General features: G+C 43.5%; 1 protein-coding gene across 1 annotated transcript in view; it reads right to left on the reverse strand.

Moving 5' to 3' along the window:
- Positions 1-12,514, reverse strand: part of ptprt (protein tyrosine phosphatase receptor type T) — a 247,061-nt gene extending 234,547 nt beyond the window's left edge. The window contains exons 1-2 of the mRNA XM_061070022.1: positions 12,499-12,514; positions 12,173-12,298 (exon numbers count right to left, since the gene is read on the reverse strand). Coding sequence (XP_060926005.1) covers positions 12,173-12,298; positions 12,499-12,514 — 142 coding nt within the window. The remainder of the gene's footprint in view (positions 1-12,172; positions 12,299-12,498) is intronic.
- Between the last annotated feature and the right edge of the window lie 7,574 nt (positions 12,515-20,088).

A 20,088-nucleotide genomic window follows, 5' to 3' on the forward strand; every position in this document is an offset into this window, starting at 1 on the left:
TTTAGGGAACATTGCATTCCTAAAAAACTGCATTTCATAAAGTTGAGTCATTTCAAAGCTGCTGCTCACTCAGTGGAAGCTCGTTACTGACGGATCGGGAAAACACGGACGGGAATCGAACCCGTGACAGACACAGAGCTGGGTTCGAAGTGTCGATGCTGCTTTTATCTTCACGAAGAACAAGATCAGTGTCCGACTTTCTCTACAGGAGATCGGCCACAAGATCAGCGCTTATTGTTATTGTTATCTCTTGATTGGCCCACTATTGCAAAAGCTATAAGAGGCAAGTTATTTGTCCAGGAAGTTAAAATGAAACTTGATGTTCAAATAAAATTCTCCTTTAGGTCTAAAATCTAAAAACGAGAAATCAAGACCGCAGAGACGCGTTTGTCTTCAAGACTTTTCATTCAAGCAGATCTGAGTCGACCTTAGCGAAGAAGAAGAAGAAGAAGAAGAAGAAGAAGAAGAAGAAGAAGAAGAAGAAGAAGAAGAAGAAGAAGAAGAAGAAGAAGAAGAAGAAGAAGAAGAAGAAGAAGAAGAAGAAGAAGAAGAAGAAGAAGAAGAAGAAGAAGAAGAAGAAGAAGAACCTTGTGGTGTGTGAGTGTGTTTCACAGGCACGAGTGAAGAAGACACCGTTGGTCGGGAGCTGAGAAAGGCACGTTGGACAACATGGAGCCGGCAGCTGTGTGTGTGTGTGTGTGTGTGTGTGTGTGTGTGTGTGTGTGTGTGTGTGTGTGTGTGTGTGTGTGTGGGTGTGTGTGTGTGTGTAATGTAATGGAACCGCAGACGAGGAAAGAAACACGTAAACGAAGGCGATGACGTCTTGGTTCCTTCTCCCACGCCGCCTTTCTTCCCGGTCGTCGGTCATTCTCAGACCTTATTGCCTTTCTCTTTGTGTTTGTCAGTTTACGTCACCCTCTCTCTCTCTCTCTCTCTCTTGCTCTCACACATACACACACACACACACACACACACGCTCACATATAACCACACAGAGAGTTATCACTGGCCTACAGGGAGCCATTACTGCTGTGATCCCAGGCTTTTATACGGTGGCTTGGTCTTAAAAACAGGCATTTATTGCTCCTGCTGATAAATAGCATGGAGGCGTGTTACGTGTGTGTTTCTATGGAAAAGCTGTAAGTCTCCACATGCATGGTGTGTGTGTGTGTGTGTGAGACTTCCTTCCGGGTTTGTGTTGATCTCAAACATCGGAAGCACACACACACACATGGAGAGAAAAGTTGTATAAGATAAAGTTAAATGACCCATTTGTCAAATTCCTGATTCCTTTCATCTCAGTGATGATCTCATTTCTCCATCACTCCCCTGACGTACCTGTTCTTTTCCATATATAGAAACAATCTATTCAGCCTAACTACTCATCCACCCCCCCCTCTCTCTCTCTCTCTCTCTCTTTCCTCTCTCCTCCACTCCCTCTCCTTCCTTTCCTTCTCCTTCCCTTCATCTCGTTGCTCTCTTATCTCCCGTCTGTCGCTGACGGCTCTATCTGCTGCAGTCGGAGTAACAAAGGGATTTCACCAGTCAGGTAATCCATCCATCTCCATCTCCCCCCCCCCCCCCCCCCCTCTAATGGCTTCACTCTGACAGACTGACAGCTGCACTAAGGCCCCGGTTCTAAATCACCCTCATTCGTCCTATAAAGGAAAGTGCTGTTTAAAATTTAAGAACCCTCTTAAACTTGCCTTTATTTAGCCGGTGGAAGAAAAAAGTTTGCAGAAGAATAAAGTTGTGAGAAATGGAAGAGAGGTGACATTTCATTCCAAGATTAATACGACTGAGATCTGAGCGGTGACAGGAGCTCTCACTCGGGGACTTTCAAGGACATAAAACAGAGGATCATCAGCATATTGTTTTATCTTGAATTTAAAAGAGGCGTGTTTGTTCTTCTCCGATCAGATTCATCAAGTCGTCAGTTTGCTTTTCACATCCTTGTTAGAGAAGTAAAAGAATGAATATATAGAAAAACAAACACAGTTGATTTAACATGTTCTTTTGTATATGTTTTTATATGTATAATCTTATCTCCACTCATCGAGGCGGTTGACATCGAGTCGGAGCAGCGTGACGTCTTTTCAAAGACTCGAACCCGCAGCGATCCGCTGACACTGAGAGAATGCAGAGGAGGGAATCAAACCGTGGGGGGGGTTTAACCAGCAGCTGTCTGTCAGCCTGTCAACGTGTTAATATTCCTCAGGCGCCATTTGTCATACCACCCGCCCGCCGGCGCCGCTTCGCCCGCCCGCTCGCCCGCCCACAAATCACAAATGCAATCAAGTCAGCCCCGACAAGGGTCCTCCAATCACCGGCGCCGACCAGGAGAGCGGACGGGATGTTTAACCTCTGGACCCGTCAGCCGCTACTTGACAAACACACACACACACACACACACACACAAACGCACACAATACTGCTCTGACACGCTATAATTCACGAGTCTATTACTGGTGGCAGTTTAAACAAGGCATGATAGCGTGTGTGTGAGTGTGTGTGTGTGTGTGTGTGTGTGTGTGTGTGTGTGTGTGTGAGTGTGTGTGTGTGTGTGTGTGTGTGTGTCAGTCTAAGTATGTGTCACAACTGAACGGCGAGGCGCGCTCTGATTAGTGCTGATTTGTTTTCAGCCTCTCGAAGGAAACATAAGAAGCAGCGCTGACGAGCAGACACACACACACACACACACACACACACACACTCACACACACACACACACACACAAGATGAAAACACGCAGATACGAGAGAAATGTCAAAATACAACTCCAGACGTTCACCGCAGTTCAAACATACTTTTCTGTCAAGCTGTCAAATCTGAAGAAAATAACATGGATGGAAACTGAGAGGCAAATTTAGGACAAAGACGCTTCAGCAGGAGCGAGTGTTGGCGGGGGGGGGGGAGGTGTGGAGAGAAGGAGAAGAAGAAGAAGAAGAAGAATAGAATAGAAGTGGTAGAGAGAAGAGACAGGCAACGCTGGGAGGCTTCTCTCTGCAACACGGCTCGGCTCCGGGTCTGTCAGTCAGTGCAAACATCAACACATCAACAGTGCAAATGACAGGCTACAACAAACACACACACACAAACAAACACACACACACACACACACAGCTCTGGGTATCTTTACAATAACCTCAAACCTCCGGGAGGAGAAGGAGGAGAGAAGCTGTACATTCCATTCGGCTGTCGACACTTTGAAAAGGCTTCAAAACGCCAAAGAGGAAAAAGAAATCTCACGGAGAAGAAGTGAAAAATAGGAGAATGAACGACTTCCTGGTGTGAGATTCTCAGAAGAGCACAGGTGGCGGAGAGAGGGAGCGAGGATCCGACCGGGGCGATCGACTGACTCATCAGGAGCTTCACATCTGTATCTTTGGTTTGCCTCCTCAGCCTCAGGCCTTCAGAACGACCCAGTGACAGAGTCTAACATCTGGCTCGTGTCTGCAGGATGAATGGATTCCATCCTCTTCAGCTCCGAGGTCGGACGACTCTGAGGACGAGCTTCATGGAAACCAGACACACGTGCTAATTGCTTCTAGATGCTGACGCTGCACATTTCACTGAACCTCCGACGGGCGAGGTCACACCCCTGTGATGTGGGCGTGAGGAAGAGGAAGTGTTTTTCCATTTCTCCATGTGACGTAGTTCTGTAGTATGTTCAGGACCCCGGCTATAAACGAAGAGGTTGAAAGAAATGCCTGAATTCTTTACTGACGGACAAAGTGAATCAAGATGGCGACCGCTGCCGGTAAAACGCTCATACATTTAAGTTTGAAAACTTGCAAAGATAACCATGAAAGATTGTTTGAATCCAGCGGAATATTCATTTGAATCCAGTCCCAATTCCACAGTTGTGGGAAAGAGGGAAAATAAAGAACTCGTTAGATTTTGGCGAATCCAGGAATCTGTGGTCACCATCTTCGGTATTGATTGAATTTATTTGGTTTGCCTGTCGGCTGCACAGCAAAATCGGGAGTGTTAATTCAACTTTTTCACTATGAGAGTTAATTTTTAACATACATAGCATTATTTTATGACACATTAAAGTGTATTTTTAACACTAAAATGAGAACGAGGGTTAGTCTCACACCTGTCTTGATAAAGAGAGCCGAGGGATTTTGTTATGGTTCATTGGGTGCGGCCGAGAGAGGAACATGGCTCCTCCCATATTTTATGATCAACTCCACCTGAAGTGAATCTAACTCAGTCCAAAATCAACACCCACCAACTCAAAAATATTAACACTGAAAAAACAACACTACAGATTTTGCTGTGTGGATTTCTGAAAATCTACTAAACCGATTTCCCATTAATTGTTCTGTAGGGATGCGGCAAAACTTTTCCAGCTATAAAGTTTAAACTTTAGCTTTTGTGTAACTTTTCTTAACAGAGCTTCCCAGCAAATGTTATTCACACAATTCTACACGTGTTCAACAGTTAACATCTTAAACTATAGATCTTTGAAACTCAATGAGACTAAAACAATATTAAAAGTTAATGCACATTTAACCCTTCTGCTCAAAATATTACTTCTTTTAAAGTCTCAATCTAGTAATGTGATCACACTGGAAACTAAAAAACAAAACCTGTTCCCTTTCATACTCGTGATTCTGTGAATAAATAACAAACCTTTTATCTGCCGACCTTCTTCTCTTTTATCTGTTACTTCTAACACCGTGTTTTCTTCTCTTGTAATTGCTCTTAAATAATGTTTTTCTTCTTCCTCCTCTTCTTCTTCTTATTATCTGTGTCCTCGTCTCAGTTTCCCTCGGGGGATCATTAACTGCTCGTCGGTTCAGATTCACAGAGAGAGAAGACACGGATGGTCTGTCAGCGCTCCAACACGTCACTGTTTGACTTCAAGCAGACGCAAAACTGCCATTTTAGTTCTTAACACCCTGTTAATAGAACTCAGAGATATCGTCCAAACACACAATGCAGGCGACAACGAGAAGGAGACAACAGGAGGACGCACAGAGACGCGGAGGACTAACGAAAGAAAGGGACGTAGAGCTGCTCACAAAAGAAAGAACGAAGGATTTCTATTCGTCTCGTGATTTGTCCTCCGCCGTGAGAGAATCACGTCTCTGTCCGTCTCCACCTGAGCCCCTCGGCCTCTCTCTGCTTCTGTAACTTTCCACGGGAATATTAAGCTCGGGAATTTTGGGAATTTTGAAAAAAACAAAACTATGCAAATTAAAGGCTGAGCAATAAAAACATCATTCAAAACTCTATTTTAAAGATGTATGGAACGTTGAGTTTCAAGCCTCCACTGTGCATTCTTCCATCACATGCACAGATAACTCCCAGCATGCTTCACTCTACAGCAGGGCTATTGAGGCCTGCTGTAGAGTGAAGGACTAGTCAGGTAAGTTTCCATGATATTACTGATAAAATATATGAGCATGCTGATTGAGGATTGTTCATTTGTTCATCTAGACTATTTACATTCATTTATCCATCAATTGTAAAATATTTTTACAGACGATTCCAATTGTTTGGCTAACTATTTATATCTCTGGCATTGTATTAGTGTTTTTGTACAAACTTTTGTCTCATCTTATTCTACAGAACAATGACACGTGCACTCTCTCATGTGTGGAGACATTTCACCCCATCCAATGTAGAAGGAAAGGCTGTGTACATTTGCAAATACTGTGCAAAGACCTATGTTAAGAATGACACAACGATGCAGAAGCATATAGTCAAGTGCCCAAAGTTTCCTCAGGGCTCAAATCAGCCTATGACACAACAAAATGTTTATATTTATGTCTGTATATGACAAGGTAAATACAGTTAGTATAAATTACCCACAACATTTCCAGTTTATTCCTGTTAATTCCCGTTAATTCCCGTATATTCCCGTTTATTCCTGTTAATTCCCATGGAAAGTTTCCAACTTTGAAAATTCCCTGAATTTTGCAACCCTAGTCGTGGCAAATTAAAACAACATAACAAGACGGTTTCAGGATGCAGTGTAGAACATCATTTAACAGGATTGTCTCTCTTCTTCGTCCAGTGGAGCTCACGCAGAGCTTTACAGTGATATGTTGCTTAACCTCTGATTCCTTGGAAATGTGCAGAAGTAAAACTCCAGAGTTTCAGAACTGAATCTGAAGGAGAAGAAGAAACAACTCGATGATTCACTAACAAATCCAAGGTGGGTTTCTGTGTGATGATTTGAAAACTCTTTCCGTCCCACAGATCTTTAAATAAACGACAATACAACAAAAACCTTAAAAACATTCCACGTGTCGGGTCTGGAAATTGCTTTTTGGAACAAACTGGCGAGTAACTGAAAGTAAAGCGAGTCATTAACGACGTGTCTTTGTTCCTTTGTGTCCGTCTGTGCTCGTCTCCTTCTTTCTTTCTCCGGTTCCTGTTCTCCCTGTCTTCCGCCCTCATCTCTCTCTCTGGATGCTCGTCTCTCGGCCTTTGTGAAGCACCGTGTCCCTTTTGCTTTTCTTTATCTTGCTCGGTGAGTGCGGGGGGGGGGGGCCTCTCCGGTGACTTGTGTCAATAGCGACCAACACTTTCCCTCCGTGGGCGTTCTCTAGAATCTCTATTTCCGTCTCCCTTCTTCATGTTTTCTAATATTTCCGAACGCTCTTTAAATCTGCTTCATGATAAACTGCTTCACCTTTGTCGTCCTCTTTCCATCTTCATGAATGAAACGTTTATCTTTCCGTTGCTTGGTTTTGATTTCGACATCCGGTCGCTCTGTTATTTTACATCATATTAATGTGCGTCCGCAGACACACACTCGCACAACGTGTTAAGCAAAGAGAAACACACACTTTCCTCTGATGAGGCTCAATTATACAGATGTGAGGATTTTTCTCCTGTTTTCCAGTGTTATCACTAGGGCTGGGCAAGTTAACTTGTTTTAATCAAGTTAACTCAAGTTAACTCGATTGTTTATCCGCCAATTATTTTCTTTTTTCCTGTTCTGCAGCAGTCAGCAACAGACTTTCACAAAATAAAAGCCTGACTTTCACAATAAAACAATAAATAATCAAACCTGAGTGAATGCGAGATAAAATAATTAATCGAGTTAACTCATAACTTGAGTTAAAATAGAGATAAAATAATTAATCGAGTTAACTCATAACTTGAGTTAACTCCATTGAAACGAGTTAACTTGCCCAGCCCTAGTTATCACATATCTCTCAATTATCCTCCTTCTCCCTCTCTCTCTTTCTCTGTGTGTCTCTCCATCTTCACTGTACACCCCCCCCCCCCTCCTCTCCTCCTTCTCCCTCTGATCATTTTCCACGTCTCAGATTGTGGCCGTGTTGATAGTTGCTGAAAACATCGACTGGCTTTGAAGTTTGATGTTTGATTATGAGGTATGAGATGTGTGTGTGTGTGTGTGTGTGTGTGTCTGTCTGTGTGTGTGTGTGTGTGTCTGTGTGTTTAGGGCCAGACTATGAGCACAGGAGAACTAAAAGCCCTAGAAGCCTCTATTCTTTTGGAGATTTGAAGGTTTGTGGAAAGATTGACAGTGAAATCAATTTACTTTTTTTTTCTTCCTCTTCTTTTATGGCTCATGTTTTTTGTCATTCTGAAAAATGCCGGTAAGAGCTCGGATAACAACAGTAGAAGTGTGCATGTGTCCGCGTGTCAGTCAAGCTCTGCAGCCTATAACTACTTTCTTTTCTAGAATATACTTCCTTCCATCTTAAGATCCCGTACATTCTCACACACATGACCTCCTATAGGCTACGTTACAGCAAAAGCGGGAAGTCTCAACGTAAAAAAATATACAACTAGAAAGAAACCACAGACATCTACATGTCTTACTTCTTTCTGAAGAGGAAACGTTACCACAACCTCCTCGAACCCTCATTGTTGTCAGAAAGTCTCGACTCTGCACTGCCCTCTAGTGGATACAATGCTGCACATCATTGTTAGCGTAAAAGACGCATGAAGGCGTGTGAGCAGTGACGGTTGGATCGTTTGAAATGGACGTGTCTTTTTTTCGTAGCTAAAAGCAGCAAAATGACCCTTTATCCATCATGTGAAACACGATGAATGATAAAATATCTCTGTTGCCGTCCAGTGTGTTGATTTGCATCATGCTCCTCAGATCTAAGTGTGTATTTCTGACGAGGTTACACAACAGCGGGATGCAGGAAAAGATGTTTTCCTGATTGCAGGATGGATTATGTCAATATGAAGGTATCAGTAGAAGGTTAATTCACATCTTGGAGTCGTCAGGTGTGTGTGTGTGTGTGTGTGTGTTAAATTACATCATTACAACATCAATACAGAGATGATGAGGGAGGAACTTAACCAACCTGCCCTTCCGATCCAATGATGCCTGAGATCGATAGGCTGTCAGGGACATGGACTATATGACAATGATGTCTCAATGGAGGTGAGACGGGGGGGAGAGAGAGATGCCGAGAGCGATGGCGCCGATCCAATCTGGTGGAGAGTGGGTGAGACGCTCTCTGACAACTGTGTCAACCTCATCAATATCATGGAGGTGAGGCGCGACAGAGGATTATCCGATCGCTGTGTCGATGTCGGGAGGAAACGAGACAAAAGCAAGAGGCTCAGATTCACCCTGATGTTCCCACGCTGGTGGCAGAGATCTAACACTTTTAAAAAGCTTTGAGGCAACACGGAGCTTGAAGTCACCGGGGAACCAAACATTTATGAATATTGATGCGTACTCTATAAAAATATACCAACATTTAAATTGAGCCTCAACTTGTTCGTCTGCCGATGAACCTCGACTCCTCGGAACTCGGATTTCTGAAGAACCTCTTTCCGAACCGTGTTGGTTTTACAGCTACAGAACACGTTTTTAAGACAATAGATCTCTAATGAATTGTAATAATGGTCCAACTTGATTGTTGCAGGAAGACAAACTGGAGTTTCCAGTTTCTAAGCTCAACTCTTCCTCCAGACAGGAGCAGTGTCCTTTTCTGCTTTTGTTCTCCCTAAATCTTCTTGTGATCGAACATCATATTTCTTACATCTCCAAACATCTGGGTTTTCCACAAGTTGTTCCATTGTGACTGAGCCCTGGTGAAAAGCTAAAGAAGACATCTTACATCTTTAATCAGATGTTCTTTCACATTTTCTGTATTTTGAGCTCTTCCACTTATAGTCCAGGCAAAGTAGCCCATTTTGGAGCCAAAAATAGAAGTAATTGTAAAATAATTTTTTTCAGCATAGATTATTTCTATGAGGTGTCCAGAACAACATACTAAAAGTCCGAAGAAATCCTAGTTGAGGAAATATGTTCAATGTGTGCCAATAAGGCCCGGCAACAATACACCCCAAAAAGACTATTTTTTTTCCTTTACTCCAATCAAAATAAAACTTTACACAATGAAAGTAACCATGAAACGTAACATTTTTTGTATTACAAGTTTCTTTGAAAATGAATTTATGTATGTATTTGTAATACATATGAATGGTGTTTGCCTATGCAAATTAGGACATATTCAATAAGTGTGGAGCTCATGTGCTTGCCTTATTGGAACACATTGATGAGAATTAAACATATTTCCTCAACTAGCATTTCTTAGGACTTTTAGTTTGTTGTTCTGGACACCTCATAGAAATGATCTATGCTGAAAAAAATTCTTTTACAATTAGTCTGTCGGAAAACGCTACTTTGCCTGGACTATTATCCAAGGTCACAGGATAACAGGTTCTGGGTTTAATCCCAGTTTGTTGTGTCCAGCAAAACCTCCAATGAAAGACGGCAAGGAGGAATCCTGATCAGATGTCCGGACCCCCTCAACCGGCCCCTCTGTGTCTCCGTGCTGAAGCCAAAAAGTGATTTGTGTCTGTCATCTCAGTCCTTTGATCACAGCCCAGAGTTCCTGAGGATCCGAAACGTAGATCGACTGGTAGAAAGCTTTGCCTTCTCGGCTGAGCTCCCTCTTCACCACAATGATCCGGTAAAATGTTATTTATGCTGATCCCAAACTGATCAGCCTGTCCGTCAACCACCTGTGTCATTTAATCAACTTCCAACGTTTGATTTAGTCCGACAGAGAACCAGTTATTTATAGTTCTGTGTTGATGCTTTAATTTAAACGGCCGAGGTCCGGTACGAGCAGCAGACTCAACATCAGGGGTAAAAAAAAAAAGGACAAAGTGCGAGAGTCTGACAGACAATTTGTTCTCGTCCTGCTTTATCAGATCTGCAGCTGTCAGGCCAGCGGGCGGTCGATAAGCTGCCTGTGATGAGGAGAGCTCACAGGCCGTGATGGAGATCACCACTGACAAGCACCACCAGGGCGATAGATGAGACTGACATGAGACGTGTGTGCAGAGAGAGAGAGAGAGAGAGAGAGAGAGAGAGAGAGAGAGAGAGAGAGAGGGAGAGAGAGAGAGAGAGAGAGAGAGAGAGAGAGAGAGAGGGAGAGAGAGAGAGAGCGGTGCAGGATCTCGGTCGGTGAGCGGAGGCTGACGGATCTGTCTCACCAACACCTCTCACACGTCAGAGACAATGATGGGGAAAGATAGAGGGTGGGGGGGGGGTGATGATGATGATGATGTATGAGCACGATAATTGACTCGACCGAGAGATAATATATAATAAAGAAACGGGGAGAGGGTTATTGGATCGTTGGGTGTAATATGAGCATGATTAATGGTTATGGACAAGTAGAAGAGATGGATGTAATGAAGTTCTCTGTGGTGATTTGAAAACCCGGGAGTCGAAAGGAACATTAACACGAACATGGTCAGGTTTGCATCTCCTGTTTCAAATCCATAAGTGACAAAACACTCAGTGAAACGTGTGTAACTACTCAGTTTGATCCAGATCTTCAGACTCTTCACTTCAGTCTGAATCTGAACATCAGGTGTGAACAGTTCCTCAGAGCAGGAGAAGGAGTTCCAGGTCTGGATCAAACTGAACCAGAGTTCTGTTGCTTTGCAGTGAAAACACTTTGATGGAGAGTTTGGACTTTTGGACCAATCACAGGAAGTAGAGACAGAATTAACCAATAGAAGAAGAAGAAGAAGAAGCAGCTGCAGTCTTCACCTCCGACCATATATTTGACGTTCATTGGACGTTTCCTTTTCTCCGGTCAAACAGAAACATTACTTCGCCCTCAACTGACAACACGCCCACGTCAGACGCTGTCGACAAACCAATCAGGGTCCAGTACAGGTAGACTCCGCCCACGTAGGTGATGACACGTATGTCAGACAAAATTCTCTATTTCCTAAATTACAATGTGAAACCAAAAGTAACCAGATCAGATGAAACTTATGGAACAAACACATGAAGCCTGGTTCAGACTGTTAATTATAAAGATACATTAAAAAACAAATAGATTTATAGATTTATAGATTTACACTCGGGTTCTTAAACAATTTACAGAACTGTGAATCTCGATGCTGCTTCGGTTAAACACTTTGTGATAAAGACTCGTAACAGTCAAGATAATGTAGTGAAGAAAGGAGAAGAAAGTGACTGAGACATACGGAGAGAAATGGAGGAGACAAGCGTATGTGTGCATATGTGTGTGTGTGTGTGTGTGTTTGTGCCAGTGTGTGTGTGTGTGTGTAAGAGAGACAGACATATAGAGAGCGTGCAGGAGAATAAGACGGAGCGACGGGACATGTGATTGCCATTTGCCGTTTGAGAGGCGGAGAAAGAGAAACCCGTCACGTCACAATCTGTCTCCTCGGTTACATCAGTCTGCAGCTCAGATGGACGGAGGGAGGGTGGGAGGGAGGGAGGGAGGGAGGGAGGGAGGGAGGGAGGGAGGGAGGGAGGGAGGGAGGGAGGGAGGGAGGGATGGATAGATCTGGAGAAAGAGAAGTTAACTTCCTAACCTTTTCCTCCTGAAGCTGAAAGTGAGACAATATTAACGTCAAACTTTTCATTCTGCTACTTTGAAACCAGTCATAAGGCTCCTTCCATCCCAGAGCAACACAGGCTCCAGCAGGTGGATCCTCCCCCAGGACTACGTTTCCCAGGATGCATTGCACGCTGGCAACTAATCAGTTTTAGAACAAGAGACGATTGCAGCAAGAGATGAGTCTATAAGAGCGCAGGTATAAATGTAATGTCACAAAGATGAGGCCCCTGTGAGACATCATCCATCTCCTGAAGCTTCATCCCTTCACCCTGGCAAGATTTCAGCAGAAACTCAAAATGTATAAATTAGACTCGTACCGGTCGGCAGGGCCGGGTCCATGGTGGGTTTCTCCCAGGAGTTGACTTGTTCCCAGGTAAATCCATTGGTTCCCAGAGACACGCTGTAGCCGCAGCCGCTGTACGACTCTTCGAAGGTGCAGCCGCCTGGACAGGGGACGGAAGAGACACGTGAAATACAACAGAATATGGACATTTTATCAGCTTAAAGACAGTTATTTGGACAATTCATGGAAAAATATAACCTGTCAGAAAAACAGACATGATCTTTGTACGCATGACGAAAAACAAGAAAAGGAGAGACAGATGATAAAATAAAGAAAAGGACATATCTCATCATATCGTACAGATGTATTGATCCATGGTCACAGGGAGTTTCTGCATAACTCCTCCCATTAAATACGAAAACGCACGTTACAAAGTCGCTGAAGCCATAAAAAAAGATTTGGAAATATGACTGGAATCTTCTTAAGCATATTTGTGATTAAAGTATTTTATCCAACACTTGTTTTTAAATCCACATCTTCAAGATTTTAATTCCTAAGTGTTTTAGGGATCTGAGCTTTCATGAGCTGCTGTTGACGACATTATACTAATGAAGTTATCAGCACGAAATGAGAGAGCCACTGCAAGACAGACACTGTCAGAGTTTATCAGAGAAGAGAGGAGGGCACCGGGGGGGGGGTGGAGAAAGGGAGAGAGAGAGATAGAGAGAGAGAGAGAGAGAGAGAGAGAGAGAGAATCCTCTACGTGTCGACATGATTAAGTCACAGCCTCATCGTTATTTCATGGCCCAGCTAAGACACATTTTCCACTGCGTTAGCCTTCTCTGCTGGCCTAGAGCACTACACACACACACACACACACACACACACACACACACACACACACACACGCACACACACACACACACACACACACACACACACACGCACGCACACACATCCCTAATTAGACATATGCTTTGACACACAACCATTTTAATATGTTTTGAAGCATTTGGACTGAGGGGACGTTGCTGCTCTGTTCATGAAATCACTTAATGATGCTTTTTGTCGTCCATTGTTAAATTAATCTTCAAAATAAAAGAAAAACTTCAACATGTTTGTTGATCTCGATGAATCCAAAGAATATTTTAGTGCATCGAGGATCTACATTAACAGATAACCATATTACAAATATAAATATATCTATATACGATATTATAACTATTATTTTCCTGCGATTTAGTGTATGAAACTAAGAAAATCTAACTTCCTTTTATAACTCTGACCACACATCCCCATAGTGAACAATATATAAAGACAAACTACACATTTTCATAGATTTCCTCTCTATGCTTCACTTTTCTATCACACCTCCTCCACACAATGACAGAATCAAGGGGTTCACTTCAGCACGCGGCCTGGAGGAGACAGGAATTGAACGGCGGGTGGACGACCCGCTCTTCCCTCTGAGACGCAGCCGCCCACGTAGCAAAGTGCAACAACACCAGAAGTTTGTGTGGCTTCGTTTCAATTGTTCCTTTTCAAGAAAGATTTACATCGACTGGGAAATCTAATCGCCAAAAAGACAAAATGAATCCTTTTCTTCTGTCTGATTGAAAAACAACCTCCAGCAGTGGGTGGTGAATTCCTGAAAGAAAGTATTTCTCTTACAGATATGAAAATAGCTGTTATGAATTAATCACTACTGAGATAATTAGCCTTTATTGCCCCCTCGTTGTTCAGTGATCTCATTAGAAATGGAAAGAAATCAAAGTGATCTCATTAGAAGAGACTTATAAACAGGCGAGGGCGTATGTGCGTGTGTGTGCGTGTGTGTGTGTGTGTGTGTGTGTGAGAGTGGGGGGGGTCCAACATCAATATTCAATATCTGATGTGCAATTTTAAAACCACTATCAGGGGATGAGAGGGAGAAGTGGCTCACAGCAGCAGGCGAGTGTGTGTTTGTGAACGAGCGTGTGTGTCAATGCCCCTAATCTAGTTTTCAGAATCAGTACAACACCTCCCTGTGTCTCATAATCACACACACACACACACAGACACACAAACAGACACAAACACACACACTCTGCCAGAAAGTTTCTATAATAAAAAATCAGAACACTGTTACAGTATTTTGATCTGCAGCCTGCATTTGATGTGTGTTCATGTTTGGCTGTAGGCGTGTGTGCATATGTTAGTGTGTGTGTGTGTCTGTGTGTGTGTGTGTGTGTGTCTGTGTGTGTGTGTGTGTGTGTATGTGTGTTAATGTGTCACCAAAACAAGCAGAATCCCTTCATCTCTGCTAATTAACATTCCTGTTACCAATGTGATCAAATATTGATACGACGACTGAATCAGGCCTACACACACACACACACACACACAGACAGAGAGACACACAAACAATGACACACACACACACACACACGCAGACACACACACACACACACAGGGAAGGGCCACCCCATTTGAACCTCATCTAAGTGACGTGAAGTGATTTATATCAATATTTATTTTTAAATCACATAACCTTGTTGTGTTAGTTTGTCCCATGTCCCGTCTGCTAACATGGAGGAGGCAGAAGTGACCATATTAGGAAGAGCAAGGGGTGGGGCCTGATGGAGGACACGCCCACATGTACCCATTGGACACTCCTAGCTGTCACATGGGTCCACGCCCCAATGAATCCAGTGCGTTATGGACTATTTGACTCTAGATGGATCATAAATTGCTAAATGGGAATCTGTGGTATTTTCACAACCTTGATTTCGTATTTATCCTTGAATTGAAAATGATCAGATCACAGATAAACCGACAGTTTATTGAATTAGTCACTTTGTTTTGATGCTTTGTTGTCGTTCTGTTCATTTCTAATCAGATTTATGTTTGATAAACAGATCACAGAGAAATCGAGTGGCAGCGGGTGTTGAACGGTTTAGGGGAAGAATCCATTAAATGTGGGTGTGGATCTGGATCAGGATCATCACTTCCTCAACTTTTTTGTCGATTAACATTCAAGAAAAATGAGGCGTAATAAGGGAACTGATATTTATAAGTGAGAGAAATGAACTGCAGTGGATTAAAATGTGCTTTTCATCAGGGGACCGTCGGGTATGAGTGACTTTCAAGTGATCAGATCAAATACCATCCACTTCCACTTATAGGCTAAAATATTCTTATACTCCAGGCTTTGTTGTATAGTGTGTAAGCAGATCAGACGGCTGACGTAGCACGCTTTAACCGTCTCTATGAAAAATCCATTTTAATAAGTAAACGGGTTATTGTGAATTCATCCATTCAGAACGGATCTTTGTGCTCCAGCTCCCATCTGGTCCAGTCAGACACGTAGACAGCAGAGAGCCGAGAGTAACCTGGTTTCACACACACACACGCACACACACACACCCACACACACACACACACACACACACACACACACACACACACACACACACACACACACACACACACACACACACACACACACACACACAAATAACTCTCTGCCCTGGATTTACCCACTCGCACACAAATACACACATCCTGCGCTGATAACACTTATTTAAGCAGAATCCCGTCTTTCTCATGTAACGTTTTCCATCCCCTGGAGGAGCGATAGAAACCATTAGAGCCTTTGATCTGCGCCACGGCTAACACAGAGCGACAGAACCCACGAGTCACAGACCGGGGGGCGGGGGGGGGTGGTGGTGGGGGGGGGGTGGGGGGATGGGGGGGCACCCCGAGGCGAGCGGCTCTAAAGAGTCTGTTTACTGCTCACTTAGATAACATCTACTGATCCTGAGTGTGTTCAAGTGAGTGTGTGTGAGTGTGTGTGTGTGTGTGTGTGTGTGTGTGTGTGTGTGTCTGTGTGTGTGTGAGTGTGTGTGTGTGGGAGCAAACGGAGGACATGCTGTTGTGTGTTCTTGCAGAGTCGAGCGGTTCTCTGTGTGTCAGCAGAGGTGGGAAGCAGCCGAGTGCATCCACCTCAGTGCTGCACTTCTGTAGATGTATAATCTTTTCATTTCAGGATCATTCTCATTCCTCACAGTCAAATGTAAGTTTTTAATTTACTCTATTTATGTCACGGTTGTGAATATTAATATAAAACAACAACTTATATTGACGGAGCCGTGGTTTTTGAGCTTCAGGAGTCGTCTCAGCTTTAAATCATGAAGTTCCAGCCAGTTAATATAAAACTACACAACTAATTCAAACCTAAAGGGTCCGTGTCCCATTTGCTAACATGGAGGAGGCAGGTTTGTGACCCGTGCTGCCTCCCGCCACCTGGATGAGCTTTTAAGGAGCTGTCATGTCGTCCATCTTCATTTACAGACAACACTAACACCACATTCGAAATGTGCACCAACTAATTGAGTCGACGCTTGATATCCAACACGAGTCGATGTAGTGAGATGATTTAAAAACAGAGAATAACTTCGACTCTCTGAAGCTTCTCTGCAAAACAAAATGCTTCGACTTGACGAAAGTCTCCGACTGATGAGTCAAATCAAATCCTTCAGTGAGACTTATCTGTGCATCTGTTTGAGTCCTTTCATTATTTTAAACAATCATCTGCTCACAACTTAAATATTCTAATAACTAAATTCAAGGAATATAAATCAAACGTGTGTGTTTGTGTGCGTGTAAGTCAGTGAGTGAATCCTGGCTGAGAGAGTCTGGAAACACAGGTGTGTGTCTGTGGGTGTGTGGGTGAGTGGGTGTGTGGGTGGAGTGACTCAGTGTGTGTGGATGTGTGTGTGTGTGTGTGTGCGTGTTTGTGTCCCTATCTTGTCTCTTAGTTAACTCATATTAAATCCACTGTCAGCCAACATAAGTCATTTAAAACCATATGCCAACATATGGCATCTGCACCCAACCCCTCCCTCCGTGCACGCACTCACACACACGCACACACACACACGCACACACACACACACACACACACACACACACACACACACACCCGAGGCGAACTAAACACACTGACTAAATACTAAATGCCATTACTGCCACTCCAATAAGCCTGGATAACAAGCAGATGGAGGATGCGCTGTGTGTGTTTTGCGTGTTCGTTTACACTGTTTGACGGAACAACTCAGAAAAAACACACAACGTGCGCTGGTGAGTCAGTGAACTCACTGCTCGACATCGATTTGAAAGAATCACAAATAAATAAATAGAAAGCAGTGTCGCAAGGTGAGAGGGTTAGAGATTTGCATGAGGTTTTACATTAGTGTGTGTGTGTGTGTGTGTGTGTTGTGTGTCTGGAGAGTAGGAGGTGTGAGAGGATAAATGCTGAATAGATTCACACAGAAAATGTCCTGTAATGAAACAGGTTCAAGTTATAAAAGATGAAGATGCAAAACAAAAACAAGACAAGGTTCCAGTATCTCAGGATGAAAAAGACGCAGAAGATTCATGTCCACACGAATTTCCATAGACGGCTCAAATAATAAGTCAGCTACTGTTCATGTAAAGCTTAAAATCCCAGAAACAAGGAGAACAGCAGAAGATAAAGTGACATGTTTTAAAACTAAGACCTGTGAGCGTGGATTAGAGAGTGGATGCACAAGGCTGTCGGGTTCCGATAAACATTCTGAAATGAATATTCGGGTTCTGGTCGGGATTTGGACACGTTGGCTGGGCGATGAACTCGATGTCTTCCGCTGCACGTGTCTGTTATCTGGGAAAACATCGGGTTCGGGTTCGGGCTCAAAGAACTTTCTAGCATCGTGAGTTCGGGTTCGGACTCGTTCTCTCTCGGGGGGTTCGGACGGAGAATTGTGTCCCGAGTGAAGAATGAGTGAGTAAACGAATTAACGTGAACGAGTGAAGAGTGAAACAGCTGTTGTGTGTGATTGTTCCCTTAAATCCCCTCCTCTCAGTGTGTGTGAGTGTGTCTGTGTGTGTGTGTGTCAGAGTGTTAAAGGGTAGGAAGTGATTTCCTGAAGGGTCTATTGTGACTTTAATTATCTGCTACATGAATCAATAGGGGACCTGCCTTGTAACCTTTAGTTCTACATGAAAGAACACGGAAAACAACGTCGCCACCGATTGCTTTCACTCACGCACACACACACACACACACGCATAAAACACATGAGCAACACGCGACAATCGCACAAAAGCACACACGTAGGGTTCGTCTGCACTGAGCTGAATCAATTGGATCAGACAGAGGGGAAACTACAAAGGGGAAGGTGAGAGATTGGAATGCTTGGGAGATTGATGCACACGCACACACACACACACACACAAACACACACACACACACACACACACTGTCAATGTCAGACACACACACACTCAATGTCACACAAAGACTCACACACACGTGCTTTCTGTCTGAAATGATTGGCTGCAGCAAGTAGCCTAAGTAAATTTAGAGAAGTTTACAAAATAGGAGACACACACACACACAGACACACACACACACACACACACACACACACAAATCTGATTTGATTTACGTGTTCCCCGAAGCTGCTGTAACTTTATTTCACTTCCCAAAACACACACCTGTAAGCTTTTACTCTTAAATCTAATTATCTCGGTCTGGTCTTGGACTGGAACCCGAACCAGTCCAGCCTGGTTCCAGTCCAACCCAGTTTGACCCTGAGCTAAATCACATTGAGTCCAGCACGGAGGAGAGCAGCTGAGGGAACTCCCTCTGATCCGGTTTTGAAATGGAACCCGGATCAACTCTGTTTACTGCGGAATAATGATGAGAAAAGAATAAACAATCTAAACACGCTTTGGCCCCAGATGTAAAAGCAGGTTATGAATCACAAAACAGCCCATAGATCATCGAAAAGACAGAGATGGAGATACAGAACATGCTCTTGCTGTGTCTCAGATCCTCGTGTTGCTGCACTTGCGTCAAACGTCGGCACGTCCCACTTCAAAGGACACTTCCGACGCATCCTTTCATCTCCGAGAAACGAAGGATTCAGCGACGAAAGCGTTTTTCAAAGCGGTAACGGCGACGGCAGGCGACAAGACGTCCGCTGCTCGAGTTTCACGCCTCAACTCAACTGAACAGCTCCCGGTACAAAAGGGAGCATTAAAAACTTTCTACTTGTTGTGTGAAACTTCAGCTTCGTTGCTAGGCGACAGTAATAAAGGCGGGGCCACAGAAAGCCTCAATAGACCAGAGCAACTCAGGTTGGGAGGTGGTCTTCATGGGCCAGGTACACGTTGGCATTAACACTGGGACATTGTGTTAAAAACATGATGTAATTCTTGTTTCTTTTTTATTTTCCTATGACCACTGGATTGAAAATGGACAAATTGGAAATGAAGGAGAGAAATTGGGACTTTTTAGATAAAAAAAATCCAAAGAAACGTGGGAAAAATCTGTAATTGTCAATGTCACTGGGTCAAAAAGATCCAATCTGACTCAGGTCAGATCCTAATATCCTCGAATGCATGATTTCAGAAAGACCTCTGTTCTATTAACGACTCAAATAAGAGGATTTCAATCATGACCAACACACGTGAAACCAGACGTTGCATCTTTGTCTCTGATTCACAACTTCGCTCTGGGATGATTGTGTGTTTGGTGTGAACTGTCACATCAGCCTCTCGTGTCACACAACAGCCTGTCAGGGAGTCTCATGACCAGTGTCAGAGCCGGACTGACTCACAACATGAGTCATCTGACACACTGACACACACACAGACACACACAGACACACACAGGTTTAATCACAGCACTCTCATTAACACCCTGAAAAACATGAGCAGCGATAAACTGACATGAATGTTCTTCTGGGAATCGACACCTGATGCATTTGATGTAAATGATTTTGCAAATTGACAAAGACATAAATTAGCAACATTCATGTTCATGATGTTAATTTAAAAGTAATCACATCACTTTGTTCCCTCACTCGTCCTCTCTCTCCTCCACTCGTTTCTTTCCTTCCTGCCTTCCCTTTTCCATTTGTT

This window comes from Limanda limanda, chromosome 4 (assembly GCF_963576545.1).
Source record: "Limanda limanda chromosome 4, fLimLim1.1, whole genome shotgun sequence".
NCBI lineage: Eukaryota > Metazoa > Chordata > Actinopteri > Pleuronectiformes > Pleuronectidae > Limanda > Limanda limanda.